This window comes from Ptychodera flava, chromosome 20 (genome assembly GCF_041260155.1).
Source record: "Ptychodera flava strain L36383 chromosome 20, AS_Pfla_20210202, whole genome shotgun sequence".
NCBI classification, from domain to species: Eukaryota; Metazoa; Hemichordata; class Enteropneusta; family Ptychoderidae; genus Ptychodera; species Ptychodera flava.
Window position 1 is genome coordinate 23733795 of NC_091947.1, and position 24908 is coordinate 23758702.

General features: G+C 38.0%; 2 protein-coding genes across 25 annotated transcripts in view; one reads left to right on the forward strand and one right to left on the reverse strand.

Annotated features, from left to right (window-relative positions):
* Positions 1-2565, reverse strand: part of LOC139120370 (peroxisome proliferator-activated receptor gamma coactivator 1-alpha-like) — a 54972-nt gene extending 52407 nt beyond the window's left edge. For both annotated transcript variants that reach the window (XM_070684719.1, XM_070684718.1), the window contains exon 1: positions 2456-2565. In XM_070684719.1, the coding sequence (XP_070540820.1) occupies positions 2456-2476 (21 nt within the window). In that variant the 5' untranslated portion in view covers positions 2477-2565. The remainder of the gene's footprint in view (positions 1-2455) is intronic.
* The window catches only part of LOC139120371 (cGMP-specific 3',5'-cyclic phosphodiesterase-like), a 131790-nt gene continuing 108355 nt past the window's right edge, over positions 1474-24908 (forward strand). For 11 of the 23 annotated variants that reach the window (XM_070684725.1, XM_070684729.1, XM_070684737.1 and 8 more), the window contains exon 1: positions 10191-11067. In XM_070684725.1, the coding sequence (XP_070540826.1) occupies positions 10441-11067 (627 nt within the window). In that variant the 5' untranslated portion in view covers positions 10191-10440. Of the gene's footprint in view, positions 1578-10161; positions 11068-24908 lie in introns of those variants that run through there. The other 12 variants (XM_070684723.1, XM_070684730.1, XM_070684720.1 and 9 more) reach the window with 4 other exon arrangements.

Genomic DNA, 24908 nt, shown 5'->3' on the forward strand with positions numbered 1-24908 from the left:
AGTCACTGAGTCTCATACAATTATGCAAACAGCAGAGTAACTTTTTCAGGCTTAAAGAAAAATACAAAGCCCTATATATACTGTAGGGGTAGCTCTGGCAAGTTATCAGAAAGTAAGGCTGACAGAAAAGTGAGACCATTTTGTGATTATTTTCAACCAGTAGCTTATCTGCAGGTCAGGTGAACACTCCCTTGATTGCAATGTTTACAAACGGTCAGCTCATAAATCATGCTCTATCCATTGTCATGATAAACTTCTCCAATGTGATTTTCAAATGAAGTCTCTATCTCCCAGGCAAAAACTGGCCGATGGATTAAATTCTGATTGTATTTACCTGTTAGGTTGTTGGCTCATGGCCTATGACTGTAATTGCTATGGAAACGGGCAAACCCCAGATGGGAAAGCTACTGCACTTCATTGGAAGATGTAAACAACTTTATTCAACCCACTTGCAGAAGTACACAATGACAATATTGCTGTTCTCGCAAGGTCGTCACGTGATGAATATGGCAACACAGGGGTTAATGAACGTGCTTATTGAAGACTTCAAGGGCAAGTGTCTTGTAGCAAAGACACTTGAAAAGAAAACTGAGGATCTATGCTGCTGGCACATACGACCAAAAACACATTCAAACACACTTTGTTTGTGCCTTTACTACAATCATACAGCATATGTTCATATGTGTAAGTTTGGCAAAACAATAACGGTCTTTGTAACACTTGATTGCTTGACTGAGCGAGGTACTGTCACATGCGAGTCCGCCATGCTTGATATAAATGTAACTTCTCTGACAATCTGGGTCACACCACATGAAGTTTGGCACTACCTTGAAATTTTTATCTGGAGTTAAATTAATGTTCCCTTTGTATATGAGGCTAATAAAAGACATCGAGACTGGTACAGCTCAAATTCTCAATAAAGGAACATGTTATCAACTGCCAGCCAGATTACTTCAGTCTAAGCCAGGTTTACAGCAGCTAGCCTATGCCACTGAACAATTGCTTGATTTTCTGGTTACTTCCTCTTGGTGTTTACAAGTAAATTGTATGTTGTCAGTTCCATGACATGTTTGCTTCTGTCTCACCGATTTCGGGTACAATAAAGATTTGTAGTGATAGTGTATTGTTTACAGTGGTATGACCTTACATGCCATGTGTAGCCCTGGCTCCATTGGCAGAATGTGTATGGGAGGCAGGCTATTTTTACGCTTTGTGCCCTCCCAAATACCACTATGACCCTATATCTACAGGAAAAAATGGCCAGCACACCACACTGAGGAAGGTGCAATATGGCCAGGTTCTTTTACAATGAGCAGCTGTTGTGGAATTAGTTTGTTGTAGTTAAGACTACCAGACAGCATTTTTCAGGTTTTTAAAATTTGATTCTTATTTGTTGTCATTGATGCTCCGGTTTAAACTGGTTTTACATGTAGAGGTGCACAACAAAAGTGCAGCACCCTTACATGTTCTTCTATAGACAGGGCTACGGTGGTCAGGAGTGCAGGAAGCATCTGACTGTAAAAACAACCCACCTTCTGCCAATGGATCCAGGTCTACTGCCATGTGTTGACAGATGAGTAGGTGTCTTTGCCTTGAAGTTTTGAACCAAATTAGGTGTACTTCCTTTTACCCCACCCTCCCCCTTGCTATCAGCCTACACGGAAACCATATACACCACACTGTTCAAAATGTGCTTGTAAAAACTCCTCGTGGTAGAGATTGTTTACCTGAGTGCGCTACCTCCCTGGTACTAGAGTACACACACACACACACACACACACATATCCTCTCTCTCGACCTCGGCCCCATGAAGCCCTACAGTGTGATACAACATGCTAGATTATAGTAGATGCGTTTTATATTCAGATTAGCTGCTATGCCATTGCCAGCGTATATCCGGCGACATGCCCAGCTCAGTTCTCAGTTAATCGCCAGTGGTAGGCACACAGCCACTTCCCATACGATGAAAACCTTCGCTAAAAGCACTTCAGAAAGTTTTATTCGGGTATTTTCAAACTAAGTGCATGGGCTACCAAGATATCATGACACGAGGTGGCAACGGGGTGAAGCGAAAGTGCGAGTGTGTTTTCGTGCCATATTGATTTTAGCAGCACGGCCCTTCACCACGTGCAGTCAAACCATTCAGGTAATTATAGGGTGATGCATCATATTCGACTAAAATAACCTAAGAACGTTAATGTGAGCATTTAATTCTCACCCTTCCCCTGACAACATGGGAGAATTCTGAACAAGAACGCGAGAAAAATTGTTGTATTACACACGGCAACTCGTAAAATTTCGAAAAGCTGCGTGTACCAGGAGTCCCCATGTTGTCGTTCGATAAGTAAGCTTTAACAACATCATAACAAACAAATCCGCTATTATTCGCTTCTGCGCGAAACATTAGCCCGTACAGGTATTACCAGGTAGGCTGTTAACGACTACATTTCCTTACCGGCAATGTGGCAACGTTCATTTTGTCTTGAAATTCGCCGCAGTCTTCGACGGACAACGTGGCTTATGCCGTCTTACCATACCATGCAGCTTTCCTTCTAGTGAGCCTCGTTTTCACGAATGACGTTATTCAGTCTCATTGCTCGGATATTTGCATAACATTATGGAGGAATGCACGAGAATGTGTCAGCAATGTTTGACACCAGATGATGCCGCTCTGCGTGAGGCCCTAAATTTGCTGATGTAGGCGACAGCAGGTAAAATGTGAGCGAAATTGCAAATATAATAAAGACTCAATAAGGAACCACCACCCAAATAAATAAACTCTTTAAAAGCTTTGGTTTGGAAGATCATGACAAACTGATCAAAAGAAAAATCAATCAATCAATAAATCAATTCGCTGGTAATTAATTTTAATAAGCTTATTATTACATCGTCGAATACTATTTATCAATAACTTTACATGACACTGACGATAATGTTTTATGCAATGTTCAGGTTATTGTACTTGCTAAACGCACTTTCCGAAGTGTGTTGTTATGCAATATAGTTGAAAGTTGTGACTTTTGATGATGTTATCACTAAAAACATTTTAAAACACTTACTAACAATATAGCTTGTCAACACAGTAAATATGCACTGTAATTCCTGACGAATTAATTCAGCTACGTTATGATTGACTCTATTTATATATTAATAAACAAACAAACAAACAAACAGTCTGAGCTCCCTGTGAATAGACTTGCCAACAATAACAATGCAGTCTACATGTGTACAGGCTGAGTTTGACATTGGCTGAATACTATGATTGTTTCTCAACAAAAGATAGATGATGTGAAGAATCATCAAAAGTTTACAGCTAATGGCCCTTTTAAAGTTACTCCACTCAGAGTCACTCCAAGGAATGAATCATTTCATCTTACCGAAGTAGAAAGTCAGTGGAGCTAAAATTCCAGCCTTGCAGCTTTTGCAAAAAATGTATTCACATGACTGTAAAGGTGTGGAAGTCTGGGAAGAAAAGTTCAAATTCTCCACCCACTAAAAAAATGACACCTATGAAGCCGAAAAGGTAAAAAGGGGGTTTGCAATATAAACTTATCATCCTCACAACCATCTTTTCCAAGTCTTGGATATTCAAGATACAATCTTGTTCAATCATCCTGCACTTTATATCTTTATAGAATCCATTTTTCCTGAATAAATGTTAATGTTAAATGTTTATCGGAAGACTTAAAATCAAATTCATTTTTATCAACAGTCTAGTCAGATTTGCAGGAATTTCTAAAGATATTTTCACTGCACAAATGAACGTTCGATTTTGTAAACTTATTTAAAAGAAGTAATCTCTAACATGCGAGTCAATAACTTATTCGACAGTAAAAGTGAAATAAAATGCTGAACAGATTTTTGTCATAATGGTATATCGTAGATATAATTCCCACGCATCGTGTAAGTGAGGCATACAAATCTCACTCCTAGATCCTGAGTCCCAACGACCATTTCATAAAATCTATGGCTACAAACTCTTCAGACGTCAAGTCGACGTCCTGTATCGCGCTAAATGTTTACAGAAAACTATAGCAGTGAATACTTACTGCATCTCACAGTTTCGTAGTTGACCTCACTCAAACGCCGTAACCGACACTAGATGGCGCTATTCTGACCCACGAAACGACTCCAACAACCAACAGCCTGCATTTCAAACTTCCGCAGTGTCGTGCAAAGTTTTTTTGTCGTCCATAGCTCGACGATAACGCTGCATTCACAAATAACGATGGGGATTGGGGGTATGGCTGAAGGAATCGCGATTGAAATCTTTTATTTTTCAGATCACCCACAATACCCTCAAAAAATTTCAAATCCCCCTCTATATGATCAAAGTTTTTCAAGTCCTCCAATCTATCACAAGCCCCCATATGTGTAAGGGATGAGCGCGCCGAAAAAATTAACATGTATTGCACAGATCTGCTCGCAAACGTTCAACACTACCTGTCATTAGCATTTTGTAGAGTCACATTCCTAAGGCAAGTTATTTAAATTGACTCATTTTTAAACGCATCAGTGAACTTTTTAGATTTATCAGTCTAAGCTGACTTGAGTAAATCCACTGAACTCTGGCCAGGTCAATTGCACCTGCTGAAGAGCACACAAAATGACGATCAAGAGAGAGTATGCAAATTGTGAATTCTGGCTAATTGCCATATTGTGAAAAACTGAGCACGGTGACCAACCAAAAATTTGTTTCTAAAGTACAAGACATATATGATTTAGATGCTACTCAAAATTGACAATGTTGGAAAGTTAAAATATTCAATCAAATAAATGTTTTAATCTCTGAAATTTTGAGTATGATATTGGTAAATTTGGTTAAAAAATAAATAAATAATTCCATTTAGTGACACATTTCTTTCATTTAAATTAGTCTTTACTGTTCAAAGTTTTACTTTTGTATTATTTTACAGTGAGAATGTGAAAAATCAGAAAATCAAGTATGGTGACCCCATCTTTTTTCTTCAATATTTGATTATTCTCATGTGCCAGAATTCAAAAATTCCTGATAACTTTTCCAGTGTCCCAGTCTTTTATGTGTTGCTGTCTGGCCTGATCTTGTGTAGAAGTATGTTTCAATGCCACGAGCGTCAAGTTTGACCCAAACTCTTCTTCACCTACTATGTACATCAGAGTCAGAGCTATCTCTGTCACTGCGCGCAGGTATGCAATGACAGTGACACTGCAAGAGCAGGGGAGTGCTTGATAGTGATACTGCTCATAGGCAGTAGCTGTATTAACTTTGATAATTTTGACAATATTTTTGTTCAGTTTATAAAACTGTGTTTTTGTTCTACTCCCTACAGCATGTTGAACTGTCAGTATTCAGCTTGACAACACAGCCTGTTTATTGTACCTTGCATTTGCAGTGTTGAATCTAGGATCTTAGGATTGGGGGCATTTGGGCCCACTGCCTTAAATTTTGGGGGACATTTTCAAAATTTGGGGGACAATTTTTTGGCAGCAAATTTGCATATTAATCTGCATATTAAATTAGCATTTATGTAAAATAAGTCTATGAAGTCTTTGTACTACTACATCTATTCAAGAATATAATTGTTTTGAATAAAGTATCACAAATTCACTCACATTCATAGAAAAGATGCAGCACATTCTGTTAGTCTCAAGAGATAATTCTTTCAGTATTATGCAAAAATACAATTGACAATTTCCCCACAGTGAGAAAAGTAAGTTCATTTGTCATTTCACAGCTCTCATTGATAGAGCAGGACTTTTTTTAATGACTAAGTAGTCTCGATCTCTGCAGCAGTAAGTTCCCATAGACATAAAAGGGTAACCTAGGGAGTCTAGAGTGATGACGCTTTGTCCTAAGCAAGTTTGGAAAATGGCCGACACCATGTGCTGCATCGAGGCAAAACAAACACAGCACAACGTCCCGACTCTGACAATGCAAGCCGTGCAAGTATTAGTAAATGCATTCTTACTGAAGAACTTGACATATGACCCGTCTGGTATAAGATCTGAATAGATATTCACTGTTGTTCTCGCTAGATCGAATTTCTTGGCAAGCCATGCATGCGTGACCGTGGCATAACGACTTTGACAAACAACATGAACCAAGCTACGTCTAGTATCTCGATCCATGTGGACACATGAAATGTTTCGGAAAATTTTGGAATTTGGTTTGATTTCCGCTTGATCAAGAACATGTTTTTTCTTTTTGAATGGAATAGGTGTGTTGGCTACATTTTTCAAAAACCTTTCTGTGTGAGAGTTAGTTTGAAATTACTCCCGTACGTGAATTTTTTTTCTCGTCACGGCTGTCAGTCAGTACATTCACAAACAAGTTTTATTGACAATGTAACAAACGCAAATGTCATTTCAAAACGGACGTGTGCTGCTTAAGTATTTATAAATGAATCATTGGTAACATTCTAGCAAAATATAGCAAATCATCACGCAAAGTGGTTACGTTTAACAATGAAAGAAAACACACGTTGACCTATTTACAGACCCCCCTCATTGTGAGTGCGCCCAAAGTGACGCACTGGGTAGATTTCAGAGCGGGATTTTTTGCTGAAACGCGTCAATCCCGCGATGGGCGCGTCTAGATTCAACACTGCATTTGTATCATTGAAAAAATATAAGACTCTAAGTCTGGACTTTAAAGGCCCGATAGCTGTATCTTTTAGCATTATTTTTATGATTTTACTTCCGAACTAAAAAAAGTTCATGGGAATGTAATCATTGAGGGGTGTTCATACTGGTAGAATGAACTGTCCACTGTGACTACATGTGCAATTCGAATTCGGAGCAAGATAAATAATAAATGTTTGCCCAAACAAAATGGCGCCCTCATGCAAATAAAGCAAAAACACAGTACGCAGTGCATATATGCATTGGAATCTTCATAGAAACAACAGAATAGTTCAATATAATGCATAATGCAGAATGTTTTCCACTGGGACACCATGTGCTATGTTTTCTTTGTAATATACCATTTTTTAAAATGGCGGGAAACCAAAATAACAATCAAAATTTAAACTTGCTTGTCCAATGTTTCAGTGGTAAAAGACTATATCCTTTAAAGCCGTAGAGTTTAAAAAAAAAAAAACCAGAGAAACTAGAAAGCCAAGAGTTACAGCTACAGGGGCTTTAATTAAATTATCACCTAATAATATTTATATACACGGCCTTTGTTGACAAACGGAATACTGTGTGTGTCCAAAATAAATATTATTTATCAAATTTTAACACCACCTACAAATAGAATGGTACGGCCCGATCATACATATGAGACTGTCGAGCTAAGAATCCTTTCACTTCTTCTGTCTGAAGATTGCAGGATGCATGAAACATAAGTTTCACGCAATGCAATAATTGGAGAATCGCGGAACGGATCAGATTTGACTAGACTTGGCATAGGTCACAGCGTGTCCCGCTTGTTTGTTTTTCGGGAGTTTTGTCCCGTTTGAGTCAGCAAACCCCGGCAGCAAACCGCCGCTACATTCGAGACAACTTACACTGCGGGAAACTTAGTATACTTAGAGCCGAGTTGTAGTTTGCTGCTGGAATACTAGAACATTTAGAAGTGCGGTGTCTGCCAAGTTGTGAGAGCGTGCAGTAACCATAATGGCAAAGGGCTTCAATAATATTTAAACTTTGAAAGTTAACGGAAAACGATCGAAGCACAAAAACATTTCATTGATGACAGAAAGGTATGAATCTATGCGCGTAGAAATCCTAAAAACGTGATCATTGAAATCAAATTAGGCTGGGATTATATAATAATATAAAACAAGAAACGCTAACGCGTAATGCCGAGAGCCGTTGCCGGACAAAAACAGCACGTTCTGTGGCATGACAGAACTGTTATATCAATTATCATATAGAGTATTAGCTATCAGGCCAGTCTGAGCTTCCGTTAGGATTTTCAAACCTGCGTAAGGCTGTACGCGAATGTTTTTTATATGCGTAAGATGTATCAAAAATGCGTACAACTAAATGTAAGTACCTATAAAATAGCTATATATGCATTATCGAAAACCGGTTCAAAAGTCAATGAATACAGTTTTCAATAAACATCAGCAGTGATAATGGTTTTTCTTTGGTGAGTTTTACAATCTATTCTGTTGACGGTTTCATTTCTTAACCTTTTCTGTCTACTCTACTTTTGACGATGTCTTTGCCGCCTGAACTCTATCATCGCTGCTCTGAAGTCAAATTTGCCAAGTTTTGGGCCTTCCATTGTTATCACCACCAGATCATTTATAATATTTTCACTCAGACAACGACGTTTCAATGTTTTAATCCTGGTTTGGGTACTGAACCCGAGTTCACATGGGACATATGAGACTGGAATCACGGTTGCAATTATGGCCAACTTTGCAATATTTGGAAAGAGTTCACGATAATCGTTGTAAAGAAGCATGCAGACCGGCCATTAAACTATTATTTCTAAGTCTGCTTAGCATTAGCTTAAATTGTTGATATTCGTCACGGAGATCTTTAGGGTTTACAATTACGCATCCGGCACAAAGTAAATTGACGTCTGCGCCTAATCCGATATATAAGCTGACGCATTGAAAAAAAAAACGCAGTCTCCGTAACAAAGACATGAGCAGACGTGGTTTCCCTCCATTGCGTAGTTTATCCAGGCCTATGAATCAATGTTTGATGATAAAAAATGTTCATTAGGCCTATTTTGCAATATTTTGTCCTACATCCTGTCAATTATGTCGCGTCAATTGTTTCCTTCAAGGATGTACCAATAGAAATAACATAGCGGGCGCTGTGATAAACGGAGAAAAGTTTCAACAAAACATTTTACTTTCGACCACTAGTTCGTCGTTATTAATTTTTTTTTTATAACGGAAGCCAGTAAACACACACCACATCAGTCGCTTGTGAACCTATACACGACGGCCGCTATGCAGCAAGCTATGATGATGTGGTATGCATAATGCATACCGCGGCCGTCGTGTATAAGTTCACAAGTGACTGTAGTACTCACGGATACAAAGACGACAGATCGCAAAAATGGTTTTTCCTCCCAATAAATGCAGACATAGGTCTGATTGCGAGAGAAAAAATGTTAAAATTTGCTACCGTCGTTTTTCTTCCATGTTTTATTACATTTTCCCTGTAATTAAGGTAGAATGCGGCTCGGGGTCAGATATTCGGCCTCTCAAATTTTTACAATTTTTTTTTCAGATGTACCTCATGTTGGGGTTCATTTTAAAGCTCTAGGTAAAAGAAAACTTTTCACCATCTTAGTTTTTTGAAATTCGAAAATTTGATTTTTGCCCCTAGAGTTAACACAGGGATGGCGGCCATACTGAATTTTACAATAAATATCGGTAAATCTTGGGTTATTTGTTTCTAGTGCCATGCAAACGATTCCTGTAGGAAAATTTGAGCAAAAGTTGATCTTTCACTTTCTAGGAAAATTTGAGCAAAAGTTTAAGTCTTTCACTTTCGAGATCCATACTATTACGCTTCCCTTGTCCGAGTCGAAATCACCATCATTGTCATAGTCATACAATTTACGTATTTGCGCGTCGTAGCAAATTTCGATGGGAAAATATTTGTGTGCTTTGAGAGTCCGGACATAAACCAGGGGGGAATATTATGTACATTGAACACCACGCGTTTGGTGCAGCAGTGGTCGAAAGTAAAAATGTTTTGTTGAAACTTTTCTCCGATTATCACAGCGCCCGCTATGGCAGTGCGCGAACTGCTGGTGTGAAAGAAGAGAAACCTGGGAACTTTCAGCTGAAAGAAATACTGCATTTTAACACCGAAAATTTAAGAGAAGTCGCTGAAAGAATAAAAAATCCGGAATTCACATTTTTGATTGTCAATGTGACAATGTGTCATTGTCATCACTGCAGCGTAATAATTATTTGTTCAATAATACGTTGCGTGGAAACAGAGCACAGAAAATGCTGCGCGGATGAAGTCCTTCCACAGATTGAATTTGAGGTATGCCCTATACGTAGATATAATTTACGTCGATATATCCAATATGTCCGCTGCATCGACAAAGTGAAGCAAGTTGTAGATGCCATGTATATAAACTTGCCTTGGGAGATCGCGGAATAGTACATATATGCCATCACATGTATCCAATAAATCTATATTGTGATGTCATAGCGCCGTAATCCAATCGGCGACGTTCGTTCTGCATATCAAATGAGCAGATTATAAACCTCGACGAGAGTGACAGAGTGTAGCGCCAGTATATTGAGGGTCCGATTTCACTCGCTGTATGCAGCGCTACGTACGATCTGTGCCGACGAAATCGTACTACAAAGCATACGTACGTTTTCTAATACTCTGAGCGTGTCAGACTGCTCTTCAGATGCAGAATGCAGTAGGCTCGGCATCGGCCGATCGTTAAGTCGAAGACAGTCGGTGCAGCAGAGTTTGTGACATTTCGATTCATCCCAGCAAGATACACTATCAGAATCAGTCATGGGAGAAAAAAAGTTGACTCGGGAAGAGGTGGCCAAGTTTTTGGAAAAGGATTCTCAGTTCGCCGAGGAGTATTTCTCCACTAAGGCCACGTCTAGCATGGTAGAAAAATGGATAACGAAACATAGCGGAGGGAAAGAATCAATTTCGTGGTCTGGTGCGACGGGTACTTCCCTCGGAGACACCGAGAAAGGGGCCGCAATCCTGAAACATTTTCGAAAGTCCATGTCTGGCGCGGGAGGTTCACTCAAGAATCTGATAAGCGGTAGCCCGAAACCTAAGACGCTGCGAAGGAGTAGGACTGTTCTCAAGGAGATGAACGAAAAAGAGATGTTCATGGAACTGATCCGAGATATTGCCAACGAACTCGATATTAACACTTTAAGTCATAAAATTTTGATGAACGTGAGTATTCTGACAAACGGAGATCGTAGCAGTTTGTTTCTGGTGAGGGGGCCAAAGGAAAAGCGGTACCTCGTCTCCAAATTATTCGATGTCAGTGAGAATTCCACTTTGGAAGAGTCCATCCACTCCGAGGCAGATGAAATCCGAATTCCTATCGGAAAAGGCATCGTTGGCCACGTCGCGCTTACCAAGGAGACCGTCAACATAAAAAATGCATATGAGGTAAGGATCGTCTTTGTGAAGAACGAATTTTCCTATTATGGGACGGCTGCAAAATACAAGAGGCCGTCGGTTTCACACCTGCTTCCCTAATACATCATTGTGCCTACGATGTATATGAACTGCTTTCGGCTTTGTTCGTGTACCCGTTATATTTAAAACAACGCCAGTCCAATTGTGCATCGTCGAATTCAGTCTAAATCCCTTATTGACGGTCGGGGTCACACGTTGCACTCTGTATATTGTCCCCAAGATTTGCCGGCGACGCGATGTGCATGTACTCGCGTACAACATGTATTCATTCTCATTTATAGCCTCACAGTTTTTACAGGGCGACAAGCGCTCGCGATCTTCCTGCATGTTGTATCACAATAATACGAGTATTTGCCAGACTCCTGTTGTTGCAATGACCCCAAATAAAACCCGCCAGAGAAGGAGAACAATTTCCTTCTTCGCCGCTGAGCGTACTTCTCATAGTACTCATGTGCAACCAGATAAAAATCCATAGTTATGTACACCGTAGCGTAGTGACAATCACTTCGTCTGCTACTGTTTTTATTGTCACACTGTTGCTATCGCACCGCGCGACTGAGTAACATCCAAATGATTATCAGTTTCATAATATTGTTCACCGTCACAATGTGCGAAATGTGTACGTGTGTGCGCTTGTTGTATAATTATATTTGTGGGCGATTGTGCATGCGTTCAATAAAACACCGAATGCTGAACATTTTTGTCAATAAAACGCAAATCGGCTACACACGGCCTGGCTGTATTGCTATGCCAAACGAGACCCGCACATGTAATCCAACAAGCGCGGCTACAGACTTTTACAGTGCACCGGGCTCAGGAAATAGTGCCGTTTCCTATAGCAAATATCGATCCTTTAAGACACCAGTACTCGAGGTCGGGTACTGATTTTTAATAAAACGTTGGTTTATCTAAAGCTGTCTAATTTTGGGTCAAAGGTCCACTCGTGAGCGGCGCTACCAAAGTCGTCCATCGGTATCTGTCAGTAACGTGACATAAGTGCAAAGCTCTTTACGACTTCAAGGACCCTACAGTGGGCCAGTTTGTGTTCAGAACCACATCAATTTGTTATAGTAACCACACTGTCAGTAGCTCTGTATGTCACAATAAGGACGGGGACGGCTCTGTTCGTAGTCAGGGCGGAAATCTGAATACCATGGTCGCTGTTAATTAAATCATGATTGAATTTTGTGAGGTTGGATAGCAGACCGCAACTACTCTGGACTTATGCCATTAATTTATGTAAGGAAATAGTTTTTGTGAAAAGTTACATGATCATCCTGGACCAAGGTTGTACGGCAACCATGCTCTGTGGACGGATGTGTTCAGAACACCACACATTCTACTCAATTCACACCAATACAAAGCATGGGTGCTGAGGCAGCATGTAACGAGTGGATGCAGTCCTATAATAGCATAGTAATTTCTCGAAGTTCTGATGTCTCCAATTTTTTCATAAATTTAATCCAATACCTGTTATCATTAAAACAGGTTGTTGAATATTTTTGAAGGAACATTCAATTAAAAAAGAATGAAAATAAAGTTCATGGACAGCTGTAAATTTTTAGCCAATTTACTTTTAGCTGGGTATGAATAGTGTTGTTCAAATACGAAGATGTTAATGTGCACGTAAAAAGTCACAATAACACTCTTCACTTCATTGGAATACCTGGAACATTGTCTTGGCTCAGCTTTCAGACATCACAAAGACAAGAACATGTAAAGATTCATAAAACTGTAATGGTCGTTAATGAAACAAAAGATTCTAACTTGGTTTACCTTCGCATCATTAAAGCTCAGATATTGTGTAAACCTGTTGTTAACAAGGGTCTATTATCTTCGCTGTGAGTTCAAGCTTAACTAGGTGAAAAGATCACCTTCTCTGGCGGGGTTTCAATTGTTCTGTGGAGGGGAGGATTATAGACAGTGTCTTCTGCTGAATGCTGTGTGTGGAGATTGACATCGGTGTTGTTTCCATTACTTGCAGACCGTAATACAGGTCTGACGTAGGATGAAGTTTAACTGACCTCTTTAGTGAACCGTAAAATGGTTCCCCTTCCTCTTTGTTTTGGGATAAAATGTCATGCCCTATTAATTTTTACTTCAATGCATTGCTTTGAGATTTGAACAAAAAACACTGAGGTAGGAATTAAGAGCTACCTCCATGACAAAAAAACCCAAATAAGCTGACAGGTTGTGTTGTGGATAAGTAATGGATATGAATGGAAGTGATGCCATGAAAATGCCTTCACTGGTTGCGTCGTTCATTTTAAGGCAAATGCACACTGGCCGTATGAAGGATTGTCTGTCCATGTTGTTTACACAGTACATCTCTCTAGTTTCTACTGCTTGTTTTGTTTGATTGGATTGGCCCATACATGGTTTCAAAGCAGGGACAATGTCCTGTCAGTCCACCGTGAAGTGTTTTGGCAACAAAAGAAACGTAAGGAAAACCATTATATTGTGCAAACAGTTGACACGCTAATTGCCTGGGCATATGCCTCTTAAATTGAAACATGAATTAATTATTCATGTCTTTGTTGGGTGTTAATATTTGCTAATGAGATCTGTCCCAGCTACTTGAAAACATACTACAGCATCAGCAATTTTTACACAGCAGGTTGCAATTGAAACATAGAATTGCCATTTATTTGACGGTTCAATGTTGTATTTCACACACAAATGATGAAAATATGTTTCCAGTGTAGGTTTATTTATCTAGATATTGTGCTTACATGATTAAATTAGCAACATGAACAGCAGTCACACAAGTACCGTTTCCGAATTGTTGAATTCCGTTGAATTTCAATCTGCATAGATGGGAGCCTCAGTAATGAAAGTGGGTTATGCCATCATTAATGCTACTGATAGGGGTGGCAACATGTACGTGGTAATCTTCTGCAGTGTGGGCACCAGTGCACAGCATGTCACTCACATTGACCTCACAGATGATACACAGCCTGGTGTGAACATTTGTTGCTCAACAACCTTGGCTTGCATCCAATTTGATTTAGTCTGTTTAAAAAAACAACAGCGTATCCTCCAGTATTTATAAAAGGCTTGCGAGTAAACAAAACAAGTCAGTGGTGTTTCCCTGTCTCTCACGACTGGGTACTTGACATTTTGGTCAACGTGATAGTGACACATTTAAAGGCCTTTGGATCTGTCGTCAAGATAAGTAATGGGAAACCTTAGTTGTTAGAATGGCAAGATAAATAGCCAGAGAGAAAAACAAACAAACAAGTAAATAAAGATTCAAAAGTAGGTTGAGTGCTCCATGGAAATGTACAATAAGCAAAGAAAATCAATTATGCTATAATTTTTGATGAGGTCTATCTGTGTGAAAAGGAGGTATGGGGATGTACGGTACCTCTTTCAGTCACTCTATCCCCTTTGTAGAGAAAGGATTTTGTTTAATTAGATGAATTTTAATAAAAACTTTCTTTCAAAGCGTCAATAGGATACCAATCCAATAACCCATTATGTTCTGCAGCATGAATTGTTTCCTTAGTGTCCTGTATAATGTTTGGGGCATTCATCATTTGACAGGTGTACCAGTAGTACCTCCCCTTCCCCCCACCCCCACCCCACCATGTTTAATTTTGCAGAACCTTGTTCATCATCATAGATATATTAAATTTTCCAGTTTTGAAATTGGTTTGGTTTTGATCGGTGTGCAATGCAGTGTTGATATGTGCATATTTCCCTCTGCATTCCCACAATGCAACATTTTATAAGGCAAAAGTACGGGCACCCTAGTCAGTGAAAGTGACTTTGGTGTGGGATTCTTGGCAACAGCAGAGGTCACATGAACTTTTGATATCAGTGATATCAGTAAAATTGTGCTATTGAAATGTCCTTTTGTCGTGCAAAATGTTTTACAGATTTTGAGACCAAAAAACTGTTTTTGCTTTATCATGAAATGTGTCCTGTGTGTAAATGCGTTGATAAAATATATTGGCCTGATACGGCAAATTTCTCACAAATTGCTGTATGGTATCTCAACATCTGACAACTGTTATTCTGTCATCAACGGTGAACATTGAGAAAGATCCAGGTACTTTTCAGTGAGTTTCTCCCAAATGGTACATCCTGATTTCAGAAGTTGAAGCAGGAAGGTGAAAAACTGATGAGTAGAATTCAGACTTCAGATTGTCGCATCCTCCAAGGCCTAAAAATTATGAAAATACAGTAGTGAAGTCAGAGTTGAAAATTGGTGCTACCTGCCTACCTACCTAAGGAAGGTAAATTTTTCAATGGGCAGATGAAATTTCTCAGTTATCTGCCCATTGGGCTAGTGGAATTACTGGTGGTTTTCCAATTTTGGTTTGCTGAGATTGGAGGCAAGATATCCAAAGTATACAGTATGTGAGTCATAATTATCAGGGCGGGCACTATCTTACTGAAAGGAGGCCACTTTTTCAAGAACCTGCCCTCAGTGCCTGGTCATTATTTTCCACATTTTTCCCACACAGGTGAAATGCAAAAACTATCGGTGTATGAAGGATAGTAATATTCAGTTGGAAATGGTCAAAGTACACATCTAATAACAGAGTCCAGAACCTAGTGTTGACATGCAGGTTTCATTCTTTTCAACTACATATGTTTGATATAGCCATTAAAATGATTTAAAGAGTTGCTTGAACAATATTCTAAAGTCAAGTATATCAATACGCAAGCAAATATAATTCAAGTATGCCCTTGTATATTAAACTATCCATGGATTTTTTTTTCTTGCAGTAAATTCTATGAATAATTTTTTCTGGTTATTCATATTATAGGCAGGTTACCACTCATATTTACCTTATGTTCAAATGCTCCATTTCATTTTAGGAATATTTTGATGGAATCAGGGGGGGGGGGGGGTGGGGGGGGTTCACTCGTCAAGTAACGACTACATCATCAAATTTGAGTATTGATAATTTAAAGTCATTTTTTAGGTCGGTTTTATCGTTGAATGTTCAGAAATGAGATGACTACTCTGTTCAGACCTGCTGGTAGGTAGTGATACCACATGGACAATAATTGTTTGATCCAGATGGAATATTTTATGAGCTATACCAACCAGTTGATGGTCATGGAATTTGTACAAACGTAATCAAGTCATTAGGAGATACAGTGGATTATATTCTAACGCTTTCCGTAAGCGGCAAAACATTGTCAGCAATGCGTCCAAACTAACAATAGCCTAAAAATAGGGTGAGCTGCCCCCTTCCTGATTGCCAGCCACTGTCATTTCATATTAAGTGGACCATTTTTTATTGCTCAGTCTGTACAAACTGGGGTTTTATTATACTCTTCTTGTTCTGCTGTCAAGTGTTTACACTGGCTGATTTTGAATTGTGGCGAGTGGTAAAATTTACGGCATCAACTCAGTGGAACATGAAATCCTATTGAAGGGGGAAGTTTTATGGTGGAAGCTAGCAGTGGATTTACCGCTATGTTTTTACGCACACCATGGCTTCGTAAGCCCCGCTAATCTGAGTATGAAGGACCTTATGACATTTCTAAGGGCAGTGTGCCTTTGTTTGCCACTCTTACTTGGCCCTAGCATCTATTTTATTTTTCAACTATAATGGTTTCTGTTAGGTTACACTCAGAGTTGCGGACAAACAACAACAGCAGCTTTTCAGCGTCGCCTTGTTTGTGCTTGACAATCATCTGCTAAAATCACGTCAGTCCCTTAGAAGTGTGACAAACAAGCTCAAGCCTTTCCACAATGGATAAAACTGGCATTGGATAAACTTTCCTCTATTCACTCCCAATGTATATGAAAAAAGAACCCTTGTGTTGTCCTTTGTGGTCTTTCAACAAATCCTCCCATGAACACTACAGGCCTTTATTATTGTATATTTGGACTGTTAACAATGCGCTCTATAATAGAATATAGAAGGATTGTGGTACAGTTTGTTAGCCACGGTTCTTGTACCTTGGGGAAAAACACAGCTGAAGAAAGCAAATACAATCGGATAAACAAACATTTCTTTATTCATCCCAGTAACCATAATCAGTTTTGTGTTCTGTTATAGAATTTTTTAAAATCTGTTTGTGACATCCAAAATAGAGGGAAGCTGCCCTTCATATGCTTGTTTAAAACATGCCGTCAACTTTGACAGGGGAAAATGCATGTGCGTGTGTGAAATAATTTTTGCAAAATTCTGTTGGGAATTAAATGGTAATTATATAGTTTAACAAGAAAATAATGACTATTTTAATACATGTTATAACAGCAATTGCTATACTTTCAAATGAGACCATGCTTTCACCAACGACCTTATGGGAACTTTCCTGTCAGAGTCAGCCTACGTCCACCTCCAAACAGGTTACCATGGTACTGGCGTTCCCATGACAACCACACAACTCACTCAGCACTTGTATGAGTAAATGCTCCTATTAATTTATATTTGGTACCTTGAATGAGTATTTAACATGGCCAATGGTTAAGGTCTATGTCCTGAAAAACCAAAAATTGTCTCTATGTTGGAAGAATTTCAAGGTCCTCAAACCAAACAATTGTTTTGTTAGTCTTTTGTTTAGACAGACAATGCCAACCAGATATAAATATATCTTCCAAGGTTCAGAGAACAAGTTATGGCCACAGATGGCACTGGGTCATGGACTACACAAAATAGAATTTCGATTATTTTATTAAATTGTTTTTTGAGGTATCACCAGTGCTGTAACAGCTGCAGGATTTAAGTTGAACAGTACGATTCTCTTTGATGTGAATGCAAAGTTGTAAATTGTGCTTGATTGTCCGACCTGGTGCATTGTTGCTCAAATTTGCTTGATAAGATATGCATGCACCTGGTATGCAAGACGTCAATTCAACTGTGAAAAACAAGAACTTTGATACAGGGAATGTTGGACTAATCAAAGGCAGTTGTACTGTCTATGGAATAATCAACGTAATTTATTGCATGATTACAGTTACATTTCATGACAATGTAATACTTGGTAACATCAGTATGGCAGCTTTCTGTTTTTCCTCACAAAACATGTTGAGAAGCTAGTCATGAATTACCAGTTCGTTTGACAGATGTAAAGCTCTTAGCAAGATTAGGCCATGTACCAGCTGATAGTTTTTAACAATTTACTCTTTCTTTTGCTATTTTGTCTGCCATAAGGTAGACTGTGCCTCGAGGACAGATATTCAAACTCTTATTTTTTCACAATTCTTTTCTGGCCTACCACTTATTGGGGCTCGTTTTGAAGCTCTTGGAGCAAGTAAAATTTTCACAAGTATAGTTTTGTAAAAATCAAAAAATTTGATTTTGCCCCATAATGTTAACACAGGGATGGCCGCCATTTTAAACTTGAAGTATGGGTAATAGGTAATTTGTTTCTATAGTAGTAGACTGTACTACCAAAATTTTTATGGTAACCCATAATTTTGTTCTTGATTTGTTTTGAGAACATATTATGTTGTTATCTTTTCTATTTTAAAACAAGGTTTGTATAACATTTGCGCACAAGAAACTCTATGAAAACAAAAGTCCCCAGTTGCTTTTAATTAGAAACATTTCATAAAGTAGAGTTTCCACAAATTCAGTGATCATAATATCATGACAAAATCCTAGAAAAGAAATAATTATTTCATGTTGATGACATAGTAATGATGACCTAATTTTGTTTTCCTCTTGTCTTTGCCAATCGGCAATCTTTTGTACGTTGTCGAATAAGGCCAAGAAAAATAAAAAGTTTGTTTCTCATCCTGGTGCACGTCAATTCAAACCCGCTGCGTCAGCCTTTTTTTCTGCTCATGGGGAAATAAAATTTAAAAAAAATAAATGCAAAAATATGTGATGATAGCGAATAACACAGTGCTGTATAAACAGAACTGTAAACAAAATAACACCAACATTCCATTCAGACCTGTACACGTATGTCACTGTTATATTAAGCTTTCAAAAATGTGCATTGCTGCACTAAAAGTCAAACCACAAAACTGTTGCTATACAAAAATACTAAAGTTGTTATACAAAAATACTAAAGCAACACTGCTTTGCATTTATGTCTGCGTGCATTCCTATGTTGTTTTCATGTTTCTGCGCGTTCTTGCTGGTTGAATAATAAAAAAAAATGAGAAGAAAAAAACCTGCGTCACTGTATCATTTTTGCAATTCGTCTAGGATGAGAAACAAACTTTTTATTTTTCTTGGCCTATGCTCCCATGACCATTGCATACTAGTCACTCAGAATTGTCTGCTGACGTGCAGCTGGTTCAGAAGGTTAGATCTGATTGGTCGAATGTCACTGTTCACAGCAACTAAGGGAGTCTATTTGGGTATGTTAATTCAATTATGAATTGTTGTTCACTTTACAGTGAAATTAATTTTCATCTGTGAACTGTATTTCAAAAATATACTGTTACGTTTCCACTTGAGAGCCATCAGTGTGTCAGGATCTGCCATGACTTCTGGCTAGTATACAGTGATTCAGATCGCTCTCCAATTTCAGTAAATTGCGCAAATTTTGTGGTCAATCATGGGCCCACATTACCTTGTAATTTGGATCAAATTGCTCAAAGAAAATTTTTTCACCAGTGCTACCCTGAGAACTGTTTTGATTTCCGAGCTCTTTCAGCTGATTTGGGAAATTCTCGAAATGTCCTTGATGACAGCCCCGTGCCGATCTGTGTGACGTTTGAACTGTTCTCGTTGCCAAAGAGAATACTGCTCAGTCTGTAATGTATCAAATCAGCGAAAGCGCTCGCTGTCTTCTTTCCCTTGCCCTCGGGAGCCAAGATGGAAAATTAAAACCCTCGCCCCTGATTTGAAGACAAACGTAGTGACAGTATTTTTAGTCAACAGCAATGCACACTGTATGAAACAAAATCCTGAATGACCCAAATTTGGAATAATAACAATTACAATATGTAACAAAACATAAAGACAAATGAATGTATGAAATAGAATGCATGGATTACTATGTTCAGTGTGTGGATAGGTGACTGAGTGGAGCTTGTAGTAGAACTCAGAATAAGGGCCTGTCTGAGATATAGAAGAATAGTTTGGATGAATAGTCTGAACACCGTCCAGACTATTCATCCAAATTATTCTTCTATATCTCAGACAGGCCCTTATTCTGAGTTCTACGGTGGTCTGAATGAATAGACTGATAAAGGTGGATGAATATATTTGGTGTCTGAAATTGTGCATCAAATATACCAATCTATAAGATGTTTCTTGAAAATGGAAAAGACATACAAGGATGAATGAGAAATTGTTAATGTATGCATAGTTGTTGAGAAAAAAAATTGCAATTTTAATATAAATATCAGCAGAGATATTGATTTCCACCTAATTTTGTAAAGACTTTTTCAGTCTTTTTATTACATACAGATCAAAGAAATATCGTGATGAGAATTTTACGTGTACCTGTTGATGTGGTAGTCTGTCAAAGTAGGTTTCAGAGGGTTACAGCCTGCGGTCAGAGGAGAAAATGAAGTGTCACATGCCCGCTGAACATTGTGAAGAAACGGTTTTGATTTGCTGGGTATGACTCATATATGTCAACAGGATTATTGGTATCTTTGTATCTAATTTCTTCATCTGATCGCAAATCTATCCTGTGCTGGTTTGAACCAAAGCTATGCCACAGTGGAATAGAAATTCAATATGAGTGTCTGTACTCATAACTGCGATTGAAATATTTTTCTGAGAAGAGTGCATCAATTTTTGTTAGACTTTAAGGGCTAAACATATTGCATCTATCCTCGGGAGTGATGCCACGGTGTCTGGGGATAATATTGCTTTTTGTCATGGTGATAATTATTCTGTGGCTTTAACCTAAGGCAGTCTTTTCATATGGCCTGTGTTATGGTATGTCATGGAAATTGTACGGTTGCCTTGGAAAAGAAGCAGTGCGGTGGAGTTTCGCTCCACATGTATAGCGTGAAAAGGCTGTTTTGTGTTCGGGCAATAAACCTACTGGAATTATCAGGCATTTTAGCTGTTTTGCTATAGGTAGTTGGTTTCCATGGGAACAAAACAGACCATAAAAGGTTTCTGAGCATTTAGCAGTCAGCAGGTACTGTTTTTTTGTCTACATCCTCTCCAGTCGATGCTGGATGAAATCTGGGAAGGGCGTCATGAGGGCAGCTACATCTTCATACCGGTCGCCTTTCCTTGCAGTGCCATTTTCACAATATGTCATTAGCATTACTTTCAAGATGGTGCAGGCCTCAAAGGATTTCTTGCAGTCTGGGTCAGAGAATATCTTCATCATACACATTTAATAAGACTGTCATGAATATTAACGTATCAATCTACTAAGAGCTGATTCATCAAAAGATCTGAGTGAATTTCTGTCCACAATATGTATGGTACAGTCTGCTGCCATCGAAGCTTGCGCGGCACTGACTTCTTCAAAATGGCCGCCTGACAAGCATGTAGGTAATAATATGAGATAGACTGTTTAACTGAGAGACCGGTGCTCACACATACGTATGTGTGTAAATATGTTATCAAAATATCATGTCTGGGAATCAATCCAGAGTACTTTAATACTGTCAGTCATGCATTGAAACTGCAAACCACAAGCATTTTTATAAGCCTACGTCTTCAAATGTATACCCTATACAAATTTGATGATATTAAATGCATAATGTCTTGCAGTATACGGTCTTTCCAATGTCTAGAAGGTAAATGTTATATTTATCCTGTGACCTTTTCTTGAAATGATTGCATAGATACGACAGGCTTTTTTAAATTCAGCCAAATTGAATATTACTTGCCAGCTACACAAATCACGCCACATATAAACAGGCTTCTTTTAATTACCGGTACATGTATATTCTCTCAAGTGTCATTAATTGCTTCAGACAAGAGCAAAAAGTATAGTCAGTTCAAGGATTTTTACCTTGTTTGGGGATAAAATTCCATAGGGTAGACTGACAGAGACAATGCACAAAACGTTTGCTGTTTAATACTGGCTATACCCTTCTTGAAACTTATTCAAGTTATTGACTATATTTTTTTAGCTCCGCTGTCAGCGACGCGGAGCTTATCAAATAGGTTGACTTTCCGTTGTCGTCCGTCGTCGTCGTCCGTCGTCGTCCGTCAACAATTGCCTTCTCTTCTAAAACCGCAAGTCCGATTGCTTTGAAATTTTATGTGCAGTTCACTTGGGGTGACCTCACTTGAGTTTGTTCAAATCGTGGTGAAATTTGCATATTTGTATTTTTGGGGCATTTTTTGGTGTTTTTGGTAAAAAAATCTTCTTCTCTTAAACCACGTGTCCGATTGCTTTGAAATTTGATATGCAGTTGATTTAGGGTGACTTCAGTCAGATTTGTTCAAATCGTGGTTGAATTTGCATATTTGTATTTTTAAGACAATTTTTGTCATTTTTGGTAAAAAGATCTTTAAAATATCTTCTTCTTCAAAACTACCAGTCAGATAGCTTTGATATTTGGTACATATGTCCCTAGGGATGATCTTTTTCAGATTTGTTCAAATTGTGGAGAAATATGCAAATTTGCATTTTTAAGGCAATTTTTGCTATTTTTAGTCAGAAAATGTATTTCTCAAAAAGTACTGGTCTGATAGCTTTGAAATTTGGTATACAGGTTTCTACAGATGAACTAAGTAATACATATTGAATCTCAGATGAAATCTGTAATTTCATAATTTTGGGGCAATTTTTGCCATTTTTGGTCAAAAAATGTGTATTTTCAAAACTACTCATCTGATAGCTTTAAAATTTGGTATACAGGTTCCTGCAGATGAACTGAATGATATTTATTGAAATTGTGATGAAATCTTTAATTTTGTATTTTTGGGGCCATTTTTGGTCAAAAAATGTGTATTTCCAAAACTTGTCATCTGATAGCATTGCAATTTGGTATACAGTTCCTACAGATCACCTTAATGATATTTATTGAAATTATGATGAAATCTGCAATTTTGTAATTTTGGGGCAATTTTTGCCATTTTTGGTCAAAAAATGTGTATTTCCAAATCTACTCATCTGATAGCTTTAAAATTTGGTATACAGGTTTCTATAGATGAACTTAAAAGTATTTATTGAAATAATGATGAAATCTGCAATTTTGAATTTTGGGGGCAATTTTTTCCATTTTTGGTCAAAAAATGTGTTTCTCAAAAAGTACTGGTCTAACAGCTTTGAAATATGGTATACAGGTTTCTATAGATGAACCAAATTTAATCTTTTGAAATTATGATGAAATCTGCAATTTTTGTTTTTGGGGGCAATTGTTGCCATTTTTGGTCAAAAAATTTTACTCTCAAAAAACTACTCATCAGATAGCTTTGGTTGACATGTTCTTAGGGATGATCTGATGTGATATATTCAAAGTATGATGAAATCTTCAATTGTGTATTTTTGCAGCTATTTTAGCCACTTTTTTCTGGCCACTGCATTGAGCTATCCACCTTCTTCATCAACATGTATCAAAAATAGTTATTCTCTACATAAACACAGCGGAGCTATATCAGCCGCTAGGTCGCTTGTATATTTTCAGAAATACATGTAGCTTGTGAATTCACTGCCAATATTGCTGTTTTCTTTAGTAATATCAAATCAAAATGATAAAAAGGTCCTGAACAAACACAGCCCCCTTCCCCCCATTCATACATGAATGCATGTTACATGGGTTTTTAGGGGTTTTAATTAGCAATATCACTTTTAGACAATGTGAGCATGCATGTCTATATTTTATATGAATATTTTAAACTGCCAAATATTTATTTTGGTTGTAGTCTTGTGTGCTCAAGAGACTCCCCCAAATTTATGATGATATCAAATTTGGCTACTTGTACCGGTATTATCTCTGACAGTGTGTAATTTCTAAATTTCTTCTTTTTTTGAACATTTTTGGAATAATTTCACAGCTTATGTTGTCCCTACTCTTATGAAAATGAGCGTGTTCTAAATATTAAAATGATTAAAGATCCAATTCACATTGAGGCAAACAGACTGAGAAACGTTACCTATGATTACATTGAACCTGCTGGTGTGTTCCACCTGAAGACACCGAACACTAAAACAGAGAAACAAACTGATTCCAAAATATTGCAAGGACTATTTCTTCATCACCACTGAAAAATTTGTCAAACAGGTTCCATTCTTAAACACAGGGCCAATGTCCCTGAAGCTACTATAGACATGGATACAAAATTAAGTATTTCCTGACTGTATGAAATTATTTCACTAAGGTCATCCTAGGGATCTGTATACCAAACATTAAAGCTACTGACCAGCTGTTTTGAAAAAAACAAGCGACCTAACACTTGACAGAGCTCTGAGTATGTAGAGAATAACTGTTTGTGACACATGTGTTGATGATGAAAGTGGATATCTTTTATAGCTCATTTCAGGATGGCCTGACCAAAAATGGCAAAATTAGCAGCAAAAATTCAAAATTGAAGATTTCATCACAATTTCAATATATTACATTCAGATAACCCCTAGGAACCTGTATACCAAATATCAAAGCTCTCAGATGAGTAACATTTCAGAAACAAAGATTTTGACTACTAATGGCAATGACCCAGAAATACAAAATTGAAGATTTTATCAAATTTACATACAGGTATCACACTAAGACAACCCCTAGGAACCTCAGTATACAAAATATCAAAGGTATCAGACAAGTAGTTTTTGAGAAACAAATTTTTTTACCAAAAACGGCAAAAATTGCACCCAAAACCCCCCCAAATTGCAGATTTCATCATAATTTCAGTATATCATATTTAATTCATCTGTAGGAACCTGTATACCAAATATGAAAGCCATCAGATTAGTACTTTGTGAGAAATAATTTTGTTGACTGTAAATGACAAAAATTA